The sequence below is a fragment of the Anarhichas minor genome, unplaced genomic scaffold, assembly GCF_050575085.1.
Source record: "Anarhichas minor isolate MPS153535 unplaced genomic scaffold, ASM5057508v1 ptg000105l, whole genome shotgun sequence".
Taxonomy (NCBI): domain Eukaryota; kingdom Metazoa; phylum Chordata; class Actinopteri; order Perciformes; family Anarhichadidae; genus Anarhichas; species Anarhichas minor.
Window position 1 is genome coordinate 230,001 of NW_027466551.1, and position 25,000 is coordinate 255,000.

Genomic DNA, 25,000 nt, shown 5'->3' on the forward strand with positions numbered 1-25,000 from the left:
TGATGTCTTTATGTAAACTAACTAACCCTTTATGATGTTGTTCTATAAACTAACTAACCCTTCCTGATGTCTTTATGTAAACTAACTAACCCTTCCTGATGTTTTTATGTAAACTAACTAACCCTTCCTGATGTTTTATGTAAAATAACTAACCCGTCCTGATGTTGTTATGTAAACTAACTAACCCTTCCTGATGTTTTTATGTAAAATAACTAACCCTTCCTGATGTTTTTATGTAAACTAACTAACCCTTCCTGATGTTGTTATGTAAACTTACTAACCCTTCCTGATGTTGTTATGTAAACTAACTAACCCTTCCTGATGTTTTTATGTAAAATAACTAACCCTTCCTGATGTTGTTATGTAAACTAACTAACCCTTCCTGATGTTTTAATGTAAAATAACTAACCCTTCCTGATGTTATGTAAACTAACTAACCCTTTCTGATGTTATGTAAACTAACTAACCCTTCCTGATGTCTTTATGTAAACTAACGAACCCTTCCTGATGTCTTTATGTAAACTAACCCTTTCTGATGTTGTTCTATAAACTAACTAACCCTTCCTGATGTCTTTATGTAAACTAACTAACCCTTTCTGATGTTGTTCTATAAACTAACTAACCCTTCCTGATGTCTTTATGTAAACTAACTAACCCTTCCTGATGTCTTTATGTAAACTAACTAACCCTTTCTGATGTTGTTCTATAAACTAACTAACCCTTCCTGATGTTTTTATGTAAACTAACTAACCCTTCCTGATGTTTTTATGTAAAATAACTAACCCTTCCTGATGTTTTTATGTAAACTAACTAACCCTTCCTGATGTTGTTCTATAAACTAACTAACCCTTCCTGATGTTGTTATGTAAACTAACTAACCCTTTCTGATGTTGTTCTATAAACTAACTTACCCTTCCTGATGTTTTTATGTAAACTAACTAACCCTTCCTGATGTTGTTAAGTAAACTAACTAACCCTTCATGGTGTCTTTATGTAAACTAACTAACCCTTCATGGTGTCTTTATGTAAACTAACTAACCCTTTCTGATGTTGTTATGTAAACTAACTAACTCTTCCTGGGCCCCGTTCCTCGTGGCTAACTGAGTTAGCCGGATACTTTTCAGGATAAGATGACGTAGATCAGGCTTTTCGGTTCCACGAAGCAAGTTCGGCAAAATCACCATGGCAACACATCCATAAGCTTGAAGCTGCTCCAGCGCAGGCTAACTGAAGGTAGCTGGATAAGCTGCCACTCCCCCGGAAAACATGGCAGCTCCTGTCATATACGGTAGTCTAATGCGCTTGTGCATCTACCGGGGGTTATACGGGAGTTCCGGAAATGCATGTAAAGTGAGACACACAGTGATCCATTAAAGCAGCTGAGCAAACTAAGAAGCCTCTATTGCATTAATGTACAGCTCCCTTCCTCAGAGATCCACTGATGAAGGAGGATATTAGTTAGATTAGCGTTTTATAGGGAGAGAGTTCTTCCACATCGCCAAGATCCGTCATCACATCATGATGACTTCCTATACGAGCGCTATCCATTCTGCCCACAAGGAATCATTTATTTACAGACCTTCTGGAGCATACATTGAACACCACACGCTGCAGCCGAGCATTGATGTCTCACACACTGGATGCAGCCTTGAGCTGTTCTGCGAGTGGTACATTGTTGTTCAGTGTCTGCGATGCGGAGAACATGGGGAAAGCCGCTGCATGCCGTGCTGTTGGTACAGTTTATTTGGCGCTTAATAAACTTATGGATGTGTTCATTACATCACCATGGCACATATTGTACTGACTCAGCATTCTGAGTAATGTGTGTGTGTTAGTGTCTACTTGCTCCCATGTCCTCTTGATGGCTGCGTTGCATACATGAGGGTTAAAGCACTCATAATGATATGACGGTGTTATTAGTACACCAGCATATCATTACTGTAGAACATGATGAAGGTGGACTCATGATAAGAACAGAGAGAATCACACTATTTATCTTCACTGCTTCAGTTGATTGAATGTCTGATGATGAATAACACACACACACACACACTGATCCGCCCACACACAGATTCACACACATATTCAAACTGCTAGTTCTATATGGTAATCTACACATACATGTATATACACATATATAGTACATGATACATGAGGGCATACATATACACATATATAGTACATGATACATGAGGGCATACAGTACATATATCCTCATATTAATGAGTATCAGTTAGATACTCTTTGGGCTTGTTTTTATCTTATTCTGAAAGAGTTGAGATCATTATTGTCGCTATAGATCTCATTGGATGATGCATTCATTAAGCCTACTGCCAGCAGCACATTTAAAGACATACCATCTGATTGATTGGGGTGATGAGGCTTTAAAATGAGCCGATACATTTTCCAACACTTACGCATTTAACTTGTCTGTGATATTTTGCGTGCTTCTTGTCTAGCCCTCGCAGCGGTGGTGCTGTTAGACTTTGCCGTGATTATGGTCTTGAATTCCTCATATGCGTTCATGATCATCTCCTGCTCGTCAGCGGAGTAAAAAGAGGCTCTTTCTTTGACTTTATTTAACATTGTACTGTTAGAAAATCATGGTTTCGGTGATCGACGCTTCCCCCTTTTGACGTAGGACGGGCACGCGCAATTATCCTGATCCTGATCGTCTGGTTCCAATTAACGAGACTGTTTGAGAGGATCAGCCTTGGAGAAACCGACATAGCCTGACATGAATCATCTCGTTAATTTAGGCTGCTAATAGGACATTTGATCGACTTTGCTGAACCACGTACGAGGAATGGGGCCCAGGTGTCTTTATGTAAACGAACTAACCCTTTCTGATGTTGTTCTATAAACTAACTAACCCTTCCTGATGTTTTTATGTATACTAACTAACCCTTCCTGTGTGTGTGTGTGTGACCCTGTAGGTGAATCTCAGTCACATATTCTGTAGTAATCTTCAGTATTCAAATCTTTTCTTAGCTGTGATACAACAATATAGAAAAACTATGTTAAAGTAAAACGTAATTTATTAAAAGTACTAAAATATCAGCATTAAGCTCTGAACACCTTGAGACACTCAGGTCTGTCGCCTCGTGTTCACGTCCAATAACCGACCTTAATGTTGTCTGTTCACTGACATCATAGACGTCCAATGTTGTCAAGTCAGTATTATTTGCAGAACCCAAATCACAAACCTCAAATGTCCCTCGAGGGGTTTTACAAAGTGCAGAACACCTTCTGTCCTCAGAAAGACAGAAATGAGCTCAGTTTATTCCTCTCTAGTGTTTGAATGATTCCACTCTGACAGCTCTGTGATAAGGTTCAGCAGAGATGGAGCTCTTGGTTCGATATCGAAAGAAGCTTCATGGTTTTATGAATGTGTTTCCAAAGCTACCATCAGGATGCAGACCCTCAGAGTCCTGAACCCTACCTGTCTCCTGCAGTACGTCACAGCTCTGAGGCTCACATCAGCACTTCACGAGTGTGTTTGGAGACGTGTTGATGCTGCAGAGAGCAGATGTTTTCCATCAGATGGAGTGTCGTGAAATGCTCGAGTGTGTTTTGAATTATGTTGATTGCATTCCACGATTCTGAAGAAAAGATGCTTTAAGAAAAACACCCATTTAATTACAAGGCCACTGCAGCTGCTAACACCTCTTCAGTGAGACGACAGACGGAGGAGACAAGGAGAGGAGGAGAGGAGGAGAGGGATGTGAGGAGGAGAGGAGGGGAGGAGAGGGAGGAGAGGAGGAGAGGGATGTGAGGAGGAGAGGAGGAGAGGAGGAGAGGAGATGAGGAGCGGACTTGAGGAGAGGGATGAGGAGGAGAGGAGGATAGGAGAGGGAGGAGAGGAGGAGAGGGATGTGAGGAGGAGAGGAGGAGAGGAGAGGAGGAGAGGAGGAGAGGAGGAGAGGGAGGAGAGGAGGAGCGGAGATGAGGAGAGGGAGGAGAGGAGGAGAGGGGGGAGAGGGAGGAGAGGGAGGAGACAAGGAGACAAGGAGATAGAGCTACGAAGAGTCGACGAGCTGGTTGGAGGAAGTCATGCTGCACTGCAGCTCAACTCAAATCTGCACACCAGTTTCTGTCTGCTTGCATGTATGTGTGAATTTGAGGAAAGTCAAAGTGCTTCGTTGCACTGCTCTCAGCTTTCACTCCCCTTTAATTATTACTGACGGGGGAGGAGAGAGTCTGAAACACTATCTTTAACACTCTTCTGTCTGACCGAGCATCAATTTACCTGATTTTCTCTCTTCTGTCCTCTCGCTTTGGCCTTTTTGTTCAGGTACTCTGTTCTCTACCTGCTCAGGTACTCTGTTCTCTACCTGTTCAGGTACTCTGTTCTCTACCTGCTCAGGTACTCTGTACCTGTTCAGGTACTCTGTTCTCTACCTGCTCAGGTACTCTGTACCTGCTCAGGTACTCTGTACCTGCTCAGGTACTCTGTACCTGCTCAGGTACTCTGTACCTGCTCAGGTACTCTGTACCTGCTCAGGTACTCTGTACCTGCTCAGGTACTCTGTACCTGCTCAGGTACTCTGTACCTGCTCAGGTACTCTGTACCTGCTCAGGTACTCTGTACCTGCTCAGGTACTCTGTACCTGCTCAGGTACTCTGTACCTGCTCAGGTACTCTGTACCTGCTCAGGTACTCTGTACCTGTTCAGGTACTCTGTACCTGTTCAGGTACTCTGTTCTCTACGTGTTCAGGTACTCTGTTCTCTACGTGTTCAGGTACTCTGTTCACTACCTGTTCAGCTACTCTGTTCACTACCTGTTCAGCTACTCTGTTCTCTACCTGTTCAGCTACTCTGTTCTCTACCTGCTCAGGTACTCTGTTCACTACCTGCTCAGGTTCTCTGTTCACTACCTGCTCAGGTACTCTGTTCTCTACCTGCTCAGGTACTATGCTCTCTACCTGTTCAGGTACTCTGTTCTCTACCTGTTCAGGTACTCTGTTCTCTACCTGCTCAGGTACTCTGTTCGCTTTTGTGGTCTTTTGTTTTCTTTTACAGAGCAGGAATTATGGTCTGGAGAAATGGGCTCGTGAATGAGTAGTGTCACGGGGCTCAGTAGTAGGTCTCATATCCATGGCTATAAATATACCTTTAGCCCTGTTTGAATCAGTAGGGAGTAGCTACCTAAACGCTGCGGGAGAGTTTGTAGCGTGTGTGCTGCTGTTGGTTTTCCTGCTAAGCTAGTTTAGCGTAGCGTGTAGAATGTTGTTCTTCCGTGGTGGGAGTGTCAGACAGCACGTTGTCTGTTACGTGGTTGGAGTGTCCCCGGGCCAGGATCTGGGTTTTAAGCCAGAGCAGAACTCTAACTACGTCAAACTTTCCTCCTGATGGACAGAGAGCCACTAGAGGCGCTGCTCCTTTAATGTAAACTTCCCCTGAAACGATCTCCCTCTTAATTTACAATACACCAACCCATGAATCCCAACAAACCCGACCAACCCAAAAAAACATAACAAAACCAACAAACAAACACAACAAATACAACAAACACAACAAAAACAACAAATCTAACAAATACAACAAATACAACAAATACAACAAACCTAACAAATACAACAAATACAACAAACCTAACAAACACAATAAATACAACAAACACAACAAATACAACAAACGTAACAAACAACAAATTCAACAAACACAACAAATACAACAAACCTAACAAATACAACAAATTCAACAAACCTAACAAAAACAACAAACATGACAAACACAACAAATACAACAAACGTAACAAACAACAAATTCAACAAATACAACAAACCTAACAAATACAACAAATACAACAAACGTAACAAACAACAAATTCAACAAACCTAACAAAAACAACAAACCTAACAAACAACAAATACAACAAACCTAACAAACACAATAAATACAACAAATACAACAAATACAACAAACCTAACAAATACAACAAATACAACAAACCTAACAAACAACAAATACAACAAACGTAACAAACACAACAAACACAACAAACACAACAAATACAGCAAACCTAACAAACACAATAAATACAACAAATACAACAAACATAACAAACAACAAATTCAACAAATACAACAAATACAACAAACCTAACAAATACAACAAATACAACAAACACAACAAATACAACAAACGTAACAAAAACAACAAACGTAACAAAAACAACAAACGTAACAAACACAACAAATACAACAAACGTAACAAAGAACAAATTCAACAAATACAACAAATACAACAAACCTAACAAATACAACAAATGTAACAAACACAACAAATACAACAAACGTAACAAACAACAAACACAACAAACACAACAAATACAGCAAACCTAACAAATACAACAAATGTAACAAACACAACAAATACAACAAACGTAACAAACAACAAACACAACAAACACAACAAATACAGCAAACCTAACAAACACAACAAACACAACAAACACAACAAATTCAACAAACACAACAAACACAATAAACACAATAAACGCAGAGGAGTCAGTCTTGACATGATGTTGTCAGAAAACATTTGTACAGTGATACATATATTGATATTGGAGGATAATTCATCCTCTAGATTTCTCTCATTGACAGAGAAGAAAGTAAAATCCTTTCTACACGTGATTATAGAACCACTTGTCAAAGAGGAGGAGAGAATTGAATGAGTCATGTTTCAGTCTTACGTTTAAAATATATGCTATCCACATGCAGACTGTGTGTGTGTGTGTGTGTGTGTGTGTGTGTGTGTGTGTGTGTGTGTGTGTGTGTGTGTGTGTGTGTGTTAGGCAGCTGAGAATGACGTGAGTAAACAGCAAACAGCAGCGTCTCTCTGTGGAGCAATACTAATCAGCCTGCAGCTCTCTAATTAGCCTGCATGCTAAATACTTCAGTCATTATTCAGGCTCGTAAATTAGCCATTTATTTGACTGCATGCTAAACACCAATGTCAATGTTAAACGTGTAATTTAGCAGGCTGAACTCTAAGCCCCTCAGTGATTAGGCGCTCGCCCGGCCAGTTTCTGGGCAGAATACTTAAAGCCTGAAATATTAGCATGCATGCTAAACAGCTTCAGTCAATACTAACTGCCCCGATCTATTAGCTAAAGGATCCGGCAATCTAGTCTGAGCAATTACTTAAACACTGACTGCTCATCGTGTATCTATAAATTCTGCCCTTTCAGCAGCTCAGAGCTATGGAGGTGTGTGGGTGTCTGTGTGTGTGGGGGGGGGGGGGGGGGGGGGGGGGGGGGGGTCCTGTTTTTTGTCACCAGCCGATTGAATGGTCATAATGTTAAATAAATTGTAATGCTTCAGACGGCCAAACTGAACCTACAACAAGGGAGCAAAACAACTTTAGGGTTAGGCAACAAAACCACTTTCGGAAAAGGTTGTGGTTTGAAATTCAAATAACTACAAATTAGTAAATATTATGGAACAAAACTACAGTAAAATAAGCCTCAAACTGTTTTGTGTGAATATGTTGGTGATGGTGGTGATGTTGGTCATGGTGGTCATGGTGGTGATGGTGGTGATTGTGGTCATGTTGGTCATGGTGGTCGTGATGGTAATCATGGTGGTCATGGTGGTCATGGTGGTGATGGTGGTCATGGCGGTCATGGTGGTCATGGCGGTGATGGTGGTGATGGTGGTCATGGTGGTCATGGCGGTGATGGTGGTGATGGTGGTCATGGTGGTCATGGTGGTCATGGCGGTGATGGCGGTCATGGCGGTCATGGTGGTCATGGCGGTGATGGTGGTGGTCATGGTGGTCATGGTGGTGATGGTGGTGGTCATGGTGGTGATGGTGGTCATGGTGGTCATGGCGGTGATGGCGGTGATGGTGGTGATGGTGGTCATGGCGGTGATGGTGGTCATGGTGGTCATGGTGGTGATGGTGGTCATGGCAGTGATGGTGGTGATGGCGGTCATGGCGGTGATGGTGGTCATGGCGGTCATGGCGGTGATGGCGGTGATGGTGGTCATGGTGGTGATGGTGGTCATGTTGGTCATGGTGGTCATGGCGGTCATGGCGGTGATGGTGGTGATGGTGGTCATGGTGGTCATGGCGGTCATGGTGGTGATGGCGGTCATGGCGGTGATGGTGGTGATGGTGGTCATGGCGGTGATGGTGGTCATGGTGGTCATGGTGGTCATGGCGGTGATGGTGGTGATGGCGGTGATGGCGGTGATGGTGGTCATGGCGGTGATGGTGGTCATGGTGGTCATGGCGGTCATGGTGGTGATGACGGTGATGGTGGTCATGGCGGTGATGGTGGTCATGGTGGTCATGGCGGTGATGGTGGTCATGGTGGTCATGGCGGTCATGGTGGTGATGACGGTCATGGTGGTCATGGCGGTGATGGTGGTCATGGTGGTCATGGCGGTGATGTTGGTCATCAGACAGCAGGTTTCTGCTGGGTCTCATGGATTCATTGAAGCAGGTCTCTTAAAAGCTGTGAAATCCACAAGAGCCCTTCGCCCTCACTTGTGAACGCTGCAGGTGTGTTGCCCCCCCCTATCCCGTCATATCAGCTCAAGAGCCCCGTCCTCACCTCCACCTGTCACCTTCCCATTGTGTTCACCTCGAGTGGCTTTAAAGTGGATGTAAAGTAACACTTCAAAAAGTGCTTCTAGTTCTAGTGAAGGAGCGACGTGATCACGACGCCACACATTCTCATTCTCGCTGTATACAGGAAGTTAAAGAAGAAAAAACTACATAAACTATGACAGTATCATTTCTATTTATGCATTACTGCATGCCAACTATTTCAGCTTGTTTACTAGTTTTCATGCATGTTTTATGGCTTTATGGTCTGTTTGACTCTAAATGGACCATAATGTACTAAATGAACATCATGCTGTATTGAAGAAGACTTGAAACTAGAGATTGAGACCATAAACCAATGTTTACAATGTTTACTGAGGTAATGCATCAAGAGAGAAGTAGAGTCATTTTCTCATAGACTTCTATACAACCAAAGGAGTCACCCCCTGGTGGACACTAGAGAGAATGCAGCTCTAACACATTCAGAACCGGAGATTGATGACTGATCTAAACACAAGCATGACGTAGTTCATTCTTAGAGTGAAATACCGATGGAAGCATGGAGTACTGTGAGAGCTCATCAGTGATAGTATTGCATCAATACGAGAGACTAATAATATGATCTCTCAGTCACAAGCAGCAACAGACCAACAAAGCATTTCTGAAGTCTAGAGAGATCCACTAAGGTCTTCAGTCTGGTTCCTGTGACCCTGCAGAGGGGAGTCAGCTGACGGCCCTCTGAAACCTCTGTGGGGTGAACTTTGTAACATCCTGCAGCGGCAACAGTCACAGCAGGAATCGGAGCCGTTTCATTGGCCGTCGTCTTGCTTTGGTCCCACCAGGAGCTCAGAGCTGAGCTGCCCGTGACCGATGCTGCTGCCTCCTGTACGGGACTCCAGGGACAGATCGGACCTCCCTGAGCAGATCCCTCACAGCCAGACTCCTGGTTCAGATTCAACAATAACTCTACAGTGTGTGTTGCTTCACAAAGGGTTCGTTCCTCTGAGAACTAATGGGTGAGTCGGATCATCCGTCACGCTTTGACGAGGCCAACGGTTTCAATCCTCCTGCTTTTGTCCCAGCTGTTCATTATTCTGTTCCTCAGATCAATCAATGAAAACTGTTTTGATCAAAGACGAGTGTATGAAATAGATTTCAGAGGAAATTCATTTTAAACATCTTCCACCTGAATGTCTCTCCGAGTGCTGAGTGACCTTCACAGACTGTGTGAGGGTGAGAAGCTCCTCTGTTTCATGACATCAGTCCGTCCTGAAGGCTTTTATTTGGTAGTAAGGTTGGTCATCTGTGTGTCACTTCCTCCACTGATTCTCTGTCGAGCAGACTTTTCATGCAGAGGACAACTCTGAAGATCAGTGACGCAGGAGAGAAGTTGTTTATCTGACGTGTCTCTTGTTCTCCTCACACAGCCCTGAGCTCAAAGAACACTTGATGGTGTTCTGCTTCACATGTTACTGAAGTGACACCAGATAAATAACATTATTTATATATATATATATATATATATCTATATGTATACACAGTATATGCTATATATACACATAGATTATTGTTTTATTAGGTGCGACCTCCTCTCTACTGTCTTTGCTCTAAATGGTTTCTTCTCCTTTAAAGAAATAACTGGTCTTTATTTCTGTTGTCCCCACGTCTGTGTTAGTGACACACACACACACACACACACTAGAGTAGTGATTGGTAGTTTAATGGACCTGCTAACAGCAAGCATCACACACATCAGCAGAAAAATGATGGATCATTGTGGGACGATCAGAAATGAGACGTCTACATGTCTCCAGACGAGTCAGAGATTCATCATCAAACTTCAGGTGGACGTTTAAAGAGGAAGTCACCGGTTGAACCTCATCCAGAGACAATGTCCTCTGTCCTTAAATGAGCAGAAGAGGGTCAGAAAACAGAGAGATGGAGGTTAGATCTATCTGATCTCATCACCTGCTGTCCTTTCTCTCTCTGCTGTCCCTCCGTTACGTCCTCGCTGGGAACGACACACTAATACTTCATTTGTTAATATTAATAAGCTTATGAATGTGTGTATTATAAACTGCCTATGAATAAACTGAACTCTTCTAATAAATAGAAACATTTCTATATTAGCTGTGTGATTGTTCTTCTCTCTGTTGAGGTTTGCTCTCTTCATACATTACACACATGATATACCAGATTATATTATATATCTGCTGCGTTCTGTCTGGTTGCTGCTCCTGAGACTCTGTTATTTGCTGTTAGTGAGTTGTGAAAAAGTGATTAACATCAGTGAGTTGTGTAGAATATTGTTCTCTGTGTTCTTGGTTATTGCTCTCATGTTCACCTGCAGGCAGCTGAATAATGTCTGAAATCACCGTGATGAAGAGTGCAAACAAGACAGAAATGAGGAGGGATGATGAGCTTTCTAGCATTCGGGGCATGAAGCCGGATGAGACGAGATTTAGATTGTAAAACAATAAAGTAGGGCAGCAGAAGAGAAGCGAGGGTCTCACGCTTCCTAATTGAGATGTCAGAGATTCTCCCTGTTTACCTCCATGAAAGTCTGCTGCTGACAAAGAAGAGCGGAAAATGTGTTCGGCACACCGGAGGGGAAGAATCTGTTGAGGATCCGTCTCTTAAAGAACGATGACATGGTCTCTTCAGTTGGTGCAACAACAGGGACTGAACCTCTTCAACACCTTCGCTGAGGGGGGGGTCATGATCATAATATGACCATGGACCCACCCAGCTCTGTTTGCATCTCTTTGTGTTAATTTTGTGTCTATTTGTAATTGTTTTGTGTCTCTTTGTTATCTCTCTGTGTGTCTTTATGGTCGTTTTGCGTCACTTTGTAGTCATTTTCAGTCTCTTTGTGGTCATTTAGCATCTCTTTGTGGTCGTTTTGCGTCTCTTTGTGGTGGTTTTGCGTCTCTTTGTGGTGGTTTTCAGTCTCTTTGTGGTCGTTTTCAGTCTCATTGTGGTCGTTTTGCGTCTCATTGTGGTCGTTTTGCGTCTCTTTGTGGTCGTTTTGCGTCTCTTTGTGGCCGCTTTGCATCTCTTTGTGGTCGTTTTGCGTCTCTTTGTGGTAATTTTGCGTCTCTTTGTGGTCGTTTTCAGTCTCTTTGTGGTCGTTTTGCATCTCTTTGTGGTCGCTTTGCGTCTCTTTGTGGTCGTTTTGCGTCTCTTTGTGGTCGTTTTCAGTCTCTTTGTGGTCGTTTTCAGTCTCTTTGTGGTCGTTTTCAGTCTCATTGTGGTCGTTTTCAGTCTCATTGTGGTCGTTTTGCGTCTCATTGTGGTCGTTTTGCGTCTCTTTGTGGTCGTTTTGCGTCTCTTTGTGGTCGTTTTGCATCTCTTTGTGGTCGTTTTGCGTCTCACTCTGTCTCTGTGCATCTCTTTCCAGTCAGGATACTAACTGTTCCACCTGAGTCAAGTGTAATCACGAGTATCTCCTCTGAGTCCCTGAGGGACAATCCTCAAAGGAAGAAGCACAAGAAAGAAAGAAGAAAAGGTTACAAGAATGACTCCAGTTCTCCGTCTTCAGACAGCAAATGTCATGTCCCTCAGCTCATTAGTCATCCCCCCCTCCAACACCTTCTAAGCTGCTCTCGGAGGATCTGCTGGGTAATCACAGACTCAATGAAACTGTGTTAAACCTGGATGCTGCTGTCAGTCATGACTCTTAATTAACCAAAAGTCTGCTGATTGGCTGAAGAGAGGTGTGACATCATACACAGGTCACAGAGCTCAGCCTGCTTCTGTTTAAAGGCTTGAAGTGAACTCAGCTGCTGTTTATAACAAACTGTCCTCATCTATTGAAATAAAGTCAACACATACATCAGTTATGTCTGAAGTTCATTATTTCAATCAAATCTTATCCTCGTGGTCGACAGTTTTTAAACTTCAGTAATACTTTCTGCAGACTTTCTTATTGTCCGTTCTTGCCTCTCATTTCTCTCATTTCATTTTCTGATGAGCCATGAATTTGTCAAGGGAGTTCTGGACAGGACCCAATAGCAAGACCAGGAGACAGAATTTGAGGACAAGAAAATACTTTATTTAATGATGGGAGAACATGCAGGATTGACGGGGTGGTTCTCCGTGGACCGATACCGGAAGGCAGGCAGGATTACTGTGTAGATCCCTTGGTCCGACACAGGGCTGCAGGCAGATCGACGGTGTGATTCCCGAGGATCGACACCGGAGGCAGGCAGATTAACAGGTACTCGAGGCAGAAGACAGTACCGGGTTGAAGCGGGTCCGGGAATGACTCCTGTGACGACTACTCCGGCATGAAGACTGTACGGACTGACAACACAGGTCTGGAGGACCAGGGTTCAAATACTGCCCAGATGTCGTTAGTAGGATCTGGGTCTGGTGTGTCAGCCCACAGGAGGTGATTAGCTGAAGTGTCTGCAGCTGTGTGGCCATGGGAGGTGTCTGGTCTGACAGGGATCCTGACAGAATTGTTGTTTCTAATAGTTTCTGTGTTTCAGAACTTTGTGTCACTGGTGCAGGATGTCCAGCCTCTTCTCAAAAACCCAAAATAACTTCACTGTATTGCTGGAATCTGCATCTCCATGTGCAGCGCTGCTGTTCAAAGCCGTGTCTACATCCAGTCTGAGGGACTAAAGGGGGTCTTTAATAAGCTCGAGCCCTATTTGTAGGCCTCTGCTCAAAAATGGCATACCCATACTAAAGTGACCAGAGTTCTGTAACTACAAGGTCTATTTTAATAATTTTTGATGCTATAATTCAGATAACACTTTGAGATGGTTGTTGATGATTGTTCAGATGGGTAAATATTGTGTATATGTTGCTGGTTAATATAGTACATGAAGATATTACACAGCTCAAATTGAAAATATTCAGGTTCGCCTGAAAAAAAAGCACTTTTATTGATATTATGTTTTTGAAATAATGCAGCTGGCTGACAAAAAACTCTCCCAAATCATAGCACAACCGATCAGTAGTTGTAGAATAAAGGTTGGCTGGGATAAAGTGAAGAATAAGAGGCTTTAGTATAGAGAGGTCACGCGAGGTCGTCATTCTGGAACCAGCTGTTGCAGCTCTTACATTGTACTTTTATATACTATATAACTATATATTTCACTTTTTTATCACTCATATTATTCAATACATCCAAATACAGCTGTTTAGAATAATTTTGAGAGCCAGGGTGCTGTCAGAGCATGTTTCTGGCTCTCATCCATAGGATTTTCTCAGTTCATGTGTGTGTATGTGGCTGTAGCTCAGCCTATCATCGGTCGATTTCAGTCACTGAGCCCGCCTTCGAAGCGTCAGAGTCTCAGGAAGGCGGGTCTCGAAGCGGGTGTTGATTGACAGAAGTTTCAGCGAGTTAAGTTGCAAGAAGTGCCGCGTATCCCCGACTGTAAAATTCCATTGGCCGAAAGTCTGACCGCTCGCCCATGGTGGATTGACCCCCCTTCCACAGGAAACAGCTCGGCAGCAAACAGGATGCAGTTGCCAACAATGATGGTAGCTCTGAACCAGATCATTTTCGATGTTATTGTCATAATTTTTCATAAAAGGTGACCAAAAACCAACGATTTTTTCCGGTGAAGACCACTGCCATGGTACCGTTGTCCACTCACAGCTTTCTACTGGTTTCACGGAGAGAAAAACCGAAGGTATTTATGCGTTCTGTGTCGAATGCTAACGCTAAACGATGTGCGGATTAGCCGGCTAGCCGCTAGCTTAGTGGTGCAATATTGATTTGCAATTCATATAACGGCGATTTTTGGCCAGAAATTCGTCCTTTTATGTCACATTTTCTAGATGCTTATATTAGTAGTGTATAGTTGTGTTTGGAGTGTGTAAGAAGTGACTTATATGATAGTGTTGCCCATACGTTGCTGTTTAATCCGCTAAAAAAAAAGTACAAATCCACAATATTGGCGAACAATAAGTCCATTTTCCGAACAATTTTTTCAGGGGGGCTGAGCCCGAGAGCCCCCGAATTCGGGGGCGTCGTGCTTAAGAGGTTTTAAGAATCAGGAGTCACACAACAGCCTCCAACTACAAAATGTATTTACTAAAGGTTGAACTAAAACCAGGACCAGAGAACTGAGGACTTCACTTACTCATTTACTTCAGGAATTAATTGATTACTTTTGAGGCTCCAGAAAGCATTTCAGGGTTCTCAGTGTTGAACCTCAACTTACAAGCTGTTCCTGTGTCCACATTTAAGACCAGGTTTAAGACTAGAGGGACCCCCCTTTAGTCCCCGGGTCTGGATTGAGCTGCCTGAGGAGCAAACAATCCTTACGTTGGTTCTGAGAGGTGTTCTAATAATAAACTGTATTATCATGATTATGGATAAAAGAGCCTCCACTTAACTCTGGTTACAGCTGATCTGCTTTCTAGTACTAACCAAACTTTGTCTTCTTGAATTTTTAATCCTTCTAAATCCAAATCCGGCTGTTTTCATCATCTCTAACCCAGACGCACAGTCTCCCCTTTTCTTCCTCTCTGGATTCTATTAGAAGTTTTAAGCTGAAAAGCCAACAAATCCTCTGCTGCCTTGTTAAATATGCATGCATGAAGGACAGACAGAAGAGCAGGGCTGGAAACACTCTTCTGTTCATCGTCACATGAAAGAAGAAATAAAGCTGGAAATTTAAACTGAGAGTTTCTGTCCGACGTATAGAAAATAATCTGTAATGTAATTAAAGAAGCAGCAGATGAACCTCCTCTGAGAAATACTGATCATTATAAGCTTCTTTGTAATCAAGCTGCACCTCTCAGCACTCAGATAGCTGCAGAGTGTTTGATGTGTTCAGACTTAAACCTCTGAAGGAAAGTCTGAGATACGCTTCAGCTTTAATCTGACGGATCTCTGAATGACTTCTTCTCTTAATACGAGTGAAACAACTGCTGCTTTACTTCTAGTGTCTGATGGTAATAATAATAAATAAATAACAGTAATAACAGTAATACTATTATTTATAATATTAATAGTAAAAATAACAATAATAATACAGTTTATTCAGAGAGCGCTTCTTAAAACCAACAATAAAAACAAAGTCAAAGGAATAAAATGAAGGAGATACAAATGTACAAAGTAGTGCATTAAGATGTAGTACTGAGGTAGTCTGCATACTTGATGAAGTTGATGTACTTGTATCCATATAGTTGAAGGTACGTATTTTGTTGTGTAGAAGGATGAACAGAGATCCTGAATACAATAGTTTATAGAGGAAAAAACGAACACTGATATGGAGTAAAATTAATCTAATTTTTAAAACATATTAAGTACACAAAGCTTCATGTCCTTTATGTGATTAATATGCACATTATAGAGAACACTAAACTTCTCACATGAGGAGGTCTTCCTCCTGCTGCGTTCAGAGAAAATAAGACAAAAACACTTTGGAGGTTTTAACAGCTGCTGTGTGAACAAATCGGTACTGACTACAGACACACACACACACACACACCAGGCTTAGTGTCCTTGAACAGTTGTAAACTTGTGCTTCTACAGTTTGTGATTCTGTAAACTTCATCTGGCTGAAATGTTTGTCCTGTGTGTGGCCGCCGCCGTGTGTGTGTGTGTGTGTGTGTGTGTGTGTGTGTGTGTGTGTGTGTGTGTGTGTGTGTGTGTGTGTGTGTGTGTGTGTGCGTGCAAGGGCTTTGCTGGCACTACAGAGACATCCTTAGTGGAACGGAGAACAAAGACAGGCTCTTAATGAGCTCTGCAACTGCTGAGACCCAAACTAGGCCAGTGTGTGTGTGTGTGCTGACAAACAGAGAACACAGTGCAAGACCGGCAATGGGACTTGAACCAATCACAGACGTTAGCCAGGTGACTCAAACACAGAACATCAGAAGTGAAAGAATGTGACAGTACTCTATATTATAGTACACTACTGTAGCACAGTCCTCTATATTATAGTACACTACTGTAACACAGTACTCTATATTATAGTACACTACTGTAACACAGTCCTCTATATTATAGTACACTACTGTAGCACAGTCCTCTATATTATAGTACACTACTGTAACACAGTCCTCTATATTATAGTACACTACTGTAACACAGTACTCTATATTATAGTACACTACTGTAACACAATCCTCGATATTATAGTACACTACTGTAACACAGTCCTCTATATTATAGTACACTCATAGTACTTTTTACTCCAAACACATAAATGAGAGTAAAACAGCAACACTCTCCTTGTTCACTCCACTTGAGGCAACATTCAAACAGAAAGCATCGAGGCAGTTCTCTTAAAACCACTCACAGGTTCAGCTCTAACCTCTGAGAGGAAGCAGGACTCTGGACAAACTCACCCTCACTCAGACCCATGTGGATGCTCCAGTAGTTCTGCAGACACTGCAGCTCTTTCTTCATGCCTCTCTTGCAGCGACAGTCGTAGAGCGGCGAGTCCTGCAGCACCTCCAGCGCTCCCTGGCACTCCTTGGAGGCCAGCATGGCGCTGCGCTCCTTGTCCCCCCCAGACAGGCACTGGCGCATGATCCGGTACCGGGAGCTGCACTGGCTGTTCTGGTTGCACAGTTCAGAGGCTCGGACGCAGTCCAGAGGTTCCCTCCAGCCGGGGGAGCCCAGCTCTGAGTCACACTCACACACATCTGGAGGAAACAGAGGGATCAGGAGTGAGATTATAACGATATTAGTGAAGTTCATGTCTCTCACCGGTCCTCTGCTCCATTACATTACATTACAGTAATTTAGCAGAGGCTTTTATCCAAAGCGACTTACAATAAGTGTATTCAACATAGGTTTTCGAGAGAACAACTAGTCACCAGAAGTCATAAGTGCATCTCCTTTCTTCAAACAAGCATCTAAGAGCATAAACCAGAGCCAACATACAGTGCAGAAGCAAACGAATGCAATAAGTGCCACAAACTAATATGAATACAATAAGTGCAATAAGCTAGTATGAATACAATAGATGCTAAGTAGGTGCTAAGTGGAAGGCTAAGGGTAGGCCTTCTTGAAGAGGTGAGTTTTCAGCCTGATGAAAGATGGGCAGCGACTCTGCTGTCCTGCCATCAGTGGGGAGTTCATTCCACCATTGTGGGGCCAGGACAGAAAACAGCCGCGACCGGGTCGATCGGCCGTGGGGACCACTGAACGACGGGGCCACCAATCGCCCCGAGGCAGCAGAGCGAAGTGGTCGGGCGGGGGTGTAGGGCTAGACCGTGCCTTGGAGATAGGAAGGAGCTGTTCCTTTCACTACCCTGTAGGCTAGCACCAGAGTCTTAAACTGGATGCGAGCTCTTACAGGGAGCCAGTGTAGAGAATGGAGAAGGGAAGTTGTGTGGGACAACTTGGGCCGATTGAACACCAGGCGAGCTGCAGCTTTCTGGACAAGCTCCAGAGGTCTGATGGCCGACGCCGGGGCTCCGGCAAGTAGTGAGTTGCAGTAGTCCAGGTGGGAGATGACAAGAGCCTGGATGAGCACCTGCACCGTCTCCTCAGTGAGGAAGGGGCGAATCCTCCTGATGTTGTAGAGCAGGAATCTGCAGGAGCGTGTAACCGACGCAATGTTTGCTGAGAATGAGAGTTGGTCGTCCAGGGTCACACCCGGGTTTCTCGCAGTCAGAGTTGGCGTCACCACGGTATCGTCAATGGTGATGGACAGGTCTCGGTGAGGGCAACCCCTCCCCGGGAGGAACAGTAGCTCGGTTTTGTCCAGGTTGAGCTTGAGGTGGTGTGTCGTCATCCACTTCGAGATGTCAGCCAAGCACGCAGCGATGCGTGCCTCCACTTGAGTGTCACCGGGGGGAAATGACAAGACCAGCTGGGTGTCATCGGCATAACATTGGTAAGAGAAGTCATGCGAGCGAATAACAGAACCCAGAGATGTTGTGTAGAGCGAGAAGAGAAGGGGGCCCAGGACTGAACCTTGTGGAACCCCCTTAGTCAGCATGCGTGGTTCCGACACGGCCCCCCTCCATGTCACCTGGTAGGATCAACCTGTCAGGTAGGATGCAAACAGGGAGAGTGCAGAGCCTGAGACGCCCATCCCCTCGAGGGTGGAGAGGAGGATCTGGTGATTCACAGTGTCAAACGCCGCAGACAGGTCCAGGAGAATCAGGACAGAGGAGAGAGAGTTAGATCTCACTGCGTGAAGCGACTCCGTCACCGCAAGGAGGGCTGTCTCAGTCGAGTGATCCACTTTGAACCCGGACTGGTTGGGGTCCAAGAGGCTGTTCTGGTGGAGATAGGAAGACAGTTGAGTAAAGACAGCACGTTCAAGTGTTTTGGAAAGAAAGGGTAGAAGAGAAACCGGTCTGAAGTTCTTGACATCAGAGGGGTCAAGTGATGGTTTCTTCAGAAGGGGGGTGACTCTGGCAGTCTTGAAAGCCGTGTGAAAGTATCCTGAAACAAGAGATGTGTTGATGAGCTGGGTCAGGAAAGGAAGGAGTTCAGTCGCAATAGACTGAAGAAGAGGGGAGGGGATTGGGTCAAGGGAGCACGTGGTTAGATGTAACAAGGTTGAGGACCTCGTTAGGGGAGAGGGGAGCAAGATAGGGTAAGATGGGGCATGGAGAGGGGAGGGAGAGCTGTGGGGGAAGAGCTGGAGAGGGTAGAGAGGGAGAGGGTGGACAGGGAGAGGGGGGCTAAGAGAAGGAGGATCTGATATCGTTTACCTTCTTGTCAAAGAAGTTGGCGAAATCATCAGGGAGAACGGAGGAAGTAGGAGGAGGGGGTTGGAGGAGTGAAGAGAAGGTTTTTTAGGATTGGAGGCAGAGGTTAGGATTTTGGAGCGGAAGAACGCAGCTTTAGCAGTAGAAAGAGTGGTGGAAAAATTGGAAAGAAGAGATTGGAAGTTAAGAAGGTCCCCCGGGAGTTTGCCTTTTCTCCATTTTCGCTCAGCCTCTCTTAGGCTCCGTGTATCAGTACGCACTGAGTCCGACAGCCATGGGGCAGGTGGGGTTGGCCGTCCTGGCCTGGAGGTGAAGGGGCAGAGGTTGTCCAAAGAAGAGGAAAGGGTGGAGAGGAGAAGGTCAGTAGCATTATCAGGGGATAGGAGAGAGAAGGATTCTGGGTCAGGGAGAGCAGAGGTAACAGAAGAGGAAAGATCAGCGGGGGAGAGGGAGCGGAGATGACTACGGGTAGAAACCATGTGGGTAGGTGGAGGAAGTAAGGGGAGAGGAGAGGGAGAGGGAGTAGGACATGAAATAGTGGTCAGAGAGCTGGAGGGGAGTGACGGAGAGGTTAGCAGTAGAACAGTGTCTACTGAAGATGAGATCCAGCTGGTTGCCAGCCTTGTGGGTAGGAGGAGAAGAGGAGGGGTAAAGGTCAAAGGACGAGAGGAAGGAAAGAAGAGGTTCTAATTTATCAGTCTGGATGTTGAAGTCGCCGAGCAGGATGAGTGCTGAGCCATCGTCATGGAAGTGCGAGACTAATGTGTCGAGATCTTCCAGGAACTCACCAAGAGGGCCCGGTGGGCGATACACAACAGCAATGGTGAGCTTGACTGGATGAGTGACAGTAACCGCATGAAATTCAAAAGAGGAAGGGGAGAACTGAGGAACCGAGACAAGAGAGTATTTCCATTTTAGGGAGATTAGCAGCCCAGTACCACCACCCCGCCTCGCAGCTCTGGGAGTGTGAGAGACAGAGTACACATCTGACAGAGTTGCAGGTGTGGTGGTGTTTTCTGGTGTGATCCAGGTCTCAGTTAGAGCAAGAAAGCTGAGGGAGAGCAAGGAAGCGTAGCCTGAGATGAACTCAGCTTTCGGCACTGCCAACTGGCAATTCCAGAGCCCCCCCGCCACCACTTGCTCAACATGAGCTGAGAAAGTCGGATAACTACTGCACTAAATATTTTGCTTCTTTGCCTCAAAATCTCATGTTTCAAAACAGCTGAAGCATAAAGCATCACATCATAAGAATGCCATTAATTCATATTAATCAATTAATTAATTAATGCTCATTATCTTAAACCGTTTGTTCAAATTCCTGTAAAAGCCTCCGAGGATTTAGCAGAGACTTTTATTTTGAAGGGCAACTTCTTCCTTTAAACCAGATTTTTTTGGTTGCATGTGACATTAAGTTACTTTAATGTAAAGTGAATGGAGGTGACCGGAAGGACACTGCTCAGGACAAACTGAAGAAGCATCTCAACACTTCAGTGGACTGTTGTTTCTTCTCATGAGGACGAGGACGACGCTCAAAAAGACAGGAAACAAGAATGTGAGACAATCACAGTGAGGGGACAAAAGGTTTTCGTCTGAGAGACGTTCACAGAGTCCTTTATCTCTAAGAGTCTGAGTCACAGTCTGAGAACACAATGAGGACCAGATTCTCAATAAGAGGATTCAGTCTCACCAACAAGTAGAAACAATCCAACAACAGCAGAACTGATGATCTCTGACAGAATAGTATCATCATCATTATTATTATTAAAATTAATATTCTTCACAGCGCTCTACACAACATAAACTATGTGAAATACTTCATGAACCTTCTGTCTCTTTCCATTCATGAGCTGAGCTTTGACTCTCTGGTTGGTTCTAACCAGCTCCTTTAGCTTTAATGAGTCCGTTCTTGACTCTTTGAGTCGGGTTCAAAATTACCCACATGATTAAAATAATACATCAATATTTCTAATAATTCATACAAATATTTATTTATTGTTGTCATCGTCACAAAACGTTTCATCTTCTCTTTACTCACCATGCTGCATGCTCTCCAGCTGATAAAGGGGCGGCAACCAAACACTTCCTGTTTAATGATGTCATGAGGTGGGGGTCTGGGGGTTATAGATCTAATATTCTGATTTTTTTGACTTGTATCGGTAACAGAGTATTTATAAGACACGTTGAAGATGAGTTGATAAAAGAAACCTGATAGAACTTATCAGCAGACCTCGTACTCACCGAAACAATACTCACCAGTGCTAAACGGTACTCAACGGACTGGTACTCAGTACTCACCAGTACTCACAGATACTCAGTACTCACTGGTACTCAGTACTCACCAGTACTCATTGGTAATCAGTACTCACCAGTACTCATTGGTACTCACCAGTACTCACCAGTACTCAGTACTCACCAGTACCCACCGGTACTCAGTACTCACCGGTACTCACTGGTACTCAGTACTCATGGGTACTGGCATTCCTACATTGTTCTCCTGGATGTATGGTGACTTTTTCTAGATCTCCAGAACTTCTCACAAGCTACCGGTTCTCTTTTGATTTAAAGAACATTGTTTTACAATATAGGGAACACATTGTTTCCTGCTCATCTGTTTGTAGCTGATAGAACCTGAGATAGAACCTGAGATAAAACCTGACATAGAACCTGAGATAGAACCCGAGATAGAACCCAAGATAGAACTTGATATAGAACCTGAGATAGAACCTGACATAGAACCTGAGATAAAACCTGACATAGAACCCAAGATAGAACTTGAGATAGAACTTGATATAGAACCTGAGATAGAACCTGAGGTATTGCTGATAGAACCTGAGATAGACCCTTACATAGAACCTAAGATAGAACCAGAGATGTTCCTGATATAACTTGAGATAGAACCTTACATAAAACCTGAGATAGACCCTGAGCTGTTACTGATAGAATTTGACATAGAACCTGAGACAAAACCTAAGATAGAACCTGACACAGAACCAGAGATAGAACCCGAGATAGAACCTGACATAAAACCTGACATAAAACCTGACATAGAACCTCAGCTGTTCCTGATAGAACCATGGTTCTGCCTCCACTGACGGCTCAGAACATTCAACGGGTTAATAAAGTGTTCTTTTATCAGCAGGTTTGTTTCATCGTTGTGCTCGTCTTCATTCAGGATGATTCACTCTCAGTTCAGTTCAAACTCTCTGAGACAAAATGTCAAGTGAGACATCGTGAATCAGCTTCATTAGTCTGACAGTTAAACTCAGTCTATTAACTCAGAGTTTATTAACTCAGAGTTTATTAACTCAGATTATTAACTCAGATTATTAACTCAGAGTTTATTAACTCAGAGATTATTAACTCAGATTATTAACTCAGAGATTATTAACTCAGTTTATTAACTCAGATTATTAACTCAGTTTATTAACTCAGATTATTAACTCAGATATTATTAACTCAGAGATTATTAACTCAGATTATTAACTCGGAGATTATTAATGCAGAGATTATTAACTCAGATTATTAACTCAGTTTATTAACTCAGATTATTAACTCAGTTTATTAACTCAGAGATTATTAACTCAGTTTATTAACTCAGATATTATTAACTCAGATTATTTACTCAGAGATTATTAACTCAGAGGTTAATAACTAAGATTATTAACTCAGAGATTATTAACTCAGAGATTATTAACTCAGTTTATTAACTCAGAGATTATTAACTCAGTTTATTAACTCAGATTATTAACTCAGAGATTATTAACTCAGAGATTATTTACTCAGAGATTATTAACTCAGAGTTTATTAACTCAGTTTATTAACTCAGAGATTATTAACTCAGATTATTAACTCAGAGATTATTAACTCAGATTATTAACTCAGAGATTATTAACTCAGATTATTAACTCAGAGATTATTAACTCAGTTTATTAACTCAGAGATTATTAACTCAGTTTATTAACTCAGAGATTATTAACTCAGATTATTAACTCAGAGATTATTAACTCAGATTATTAACTCAGAGATTATTAACTCAGATTATTAACTCAGTTTATTAACTCAGATTATTAACTCAGAGATTATTAACTCAGTTTATTAACTCAGAGATTATTAACTCAGTTTATTAACTCAGAGATTATTAACTCAGAGATTATTTACTCAGAGATTATTAACTCAGAGTTTATTAACTGTTTATTAACTCAGAGATTATTAACTCAGTTTATTAACTCAGATTATGAACTCAGAGATTATTAAATCAGAGTTTATTAACTCAGTTTATTAACTCAGATTATTAACTCAGAGATTATTAAATCAGAGTTTATTAACTCAGAGATTATTAACTCATATTATTGACTCAGATTATTAACTCAGATTATTAACTCAGAGTTTATTAACTCAGAGATTATTAACTCAGAGTTTATTAACTCAGATTATCAACTCATATTATTGACTCAGATTATTAACTCAGAGATTATTAACTCAGAGTCTGAGAGATGAGATGAGTACTCTGTGGCTAAGTGGAGAGCAGGGCCGTCCTTCAATCAGAGGATCGGCGGTTTGATCCCCGGCTCTGCTAGTTGCATGTCGATGTGTCCTTGAGCAAGACACTTAACCCCCCAAAAAATGTCTCCCGTAGCTGTGCCTACGGTGTGTGAATGTGATAGAATCTGAATTGTAAATCGCTTTGGATAAAAGCGTCTGCTAAATGACTGTGATGTAATGTACTGTGCTCTCACTCTGAGAGGAATGTTTCTGTCTGTGTGACGAGATGAGAGACCAACAATAGTAATACTAATATAAATCATTAACTGTTTAAAATCCTTTGTATTGTTATTAAACATGAGTCTCATGTTGGAACCTTTACAGATATTATCATATGTAAACAGATATTATCATATATAAACAGATATTATCATATGTAAACAGATATTATCATATGTAAACAGATATTATCATATATAAACAGATATTATCATATGTAAACAGATATCATATATAAACAGATATTATCATATATAAACATATCATATGTAAACAGATATTATCATATGTAAACAGATATCATATATAAACAGATATTGTCATATGTAAACAGATATTATCATATATAAACAGATATTATCATATGTAAACAGATATCATATATAAACAGATATTATCATATATAAACAGATATCATATGTAAACAGATATTATCATATGTAAACAGATATTATCATATATAAACAGATATCATATGTAAACAGATATTATCATATATAAACGGATATTATCATATGTAAACAGATATCATATATAAACAGATATTATTATATATAAATAGATATCATATGTAAACAGATATCATATATAAACAGATATCATATGTAAACAGATATTATCATATATAAACGGATATTATCATATGTAAACAGATATATATAAACAGATATTATTATATATAAATAGATATTATCATATATAAATAGATATTATCATATATAAACAGATATTATCATATGTAAACAGATATTATCATATATAAACAGATATTATCATATATAAATAGATATTATCATATATAAACAGATATTATCATATATAAACAGATATTATCATATATAAATAGATATTATCATATATAAACAGATATTATCATATGTAAACAGATATCATATTAAACAGACGACTTATTAAAGGATCATAACTGTAGTTTAGGAGTCTGGTGATGTTTTTCTTTTCTAAAAGATGTAACTTTGACTCCTCAGTGTTTCTAACCAACAACGTTATCAGCTGAGAAAACATCTGTTCTGGATT

General features: G+C 42.1%; 1 protein-coding gene across 1 annotated transcript in view; it reads right to left on the bottom strand.

The window, feature by feature from the left end:
• Window positions 1-25,000, bottom strand: part of gfra2b (GDNF family receptor alpha 2b) — a 72,521-nt gene that overhangs the window by 45,051 nt on the left and 2,470 nt on the right. Inside the window, exon 2 of the mRNA XM_076082850.1 lies at window positions 16,880-17,179. Within this exon, the coding sequence (XP_075938965.1) occupies window positions 16,880-17,179 (300 nt within the window). The remainder of the gene's footprint in view (window positions 1-16,879; window positions 17,180-25,000) is intronic.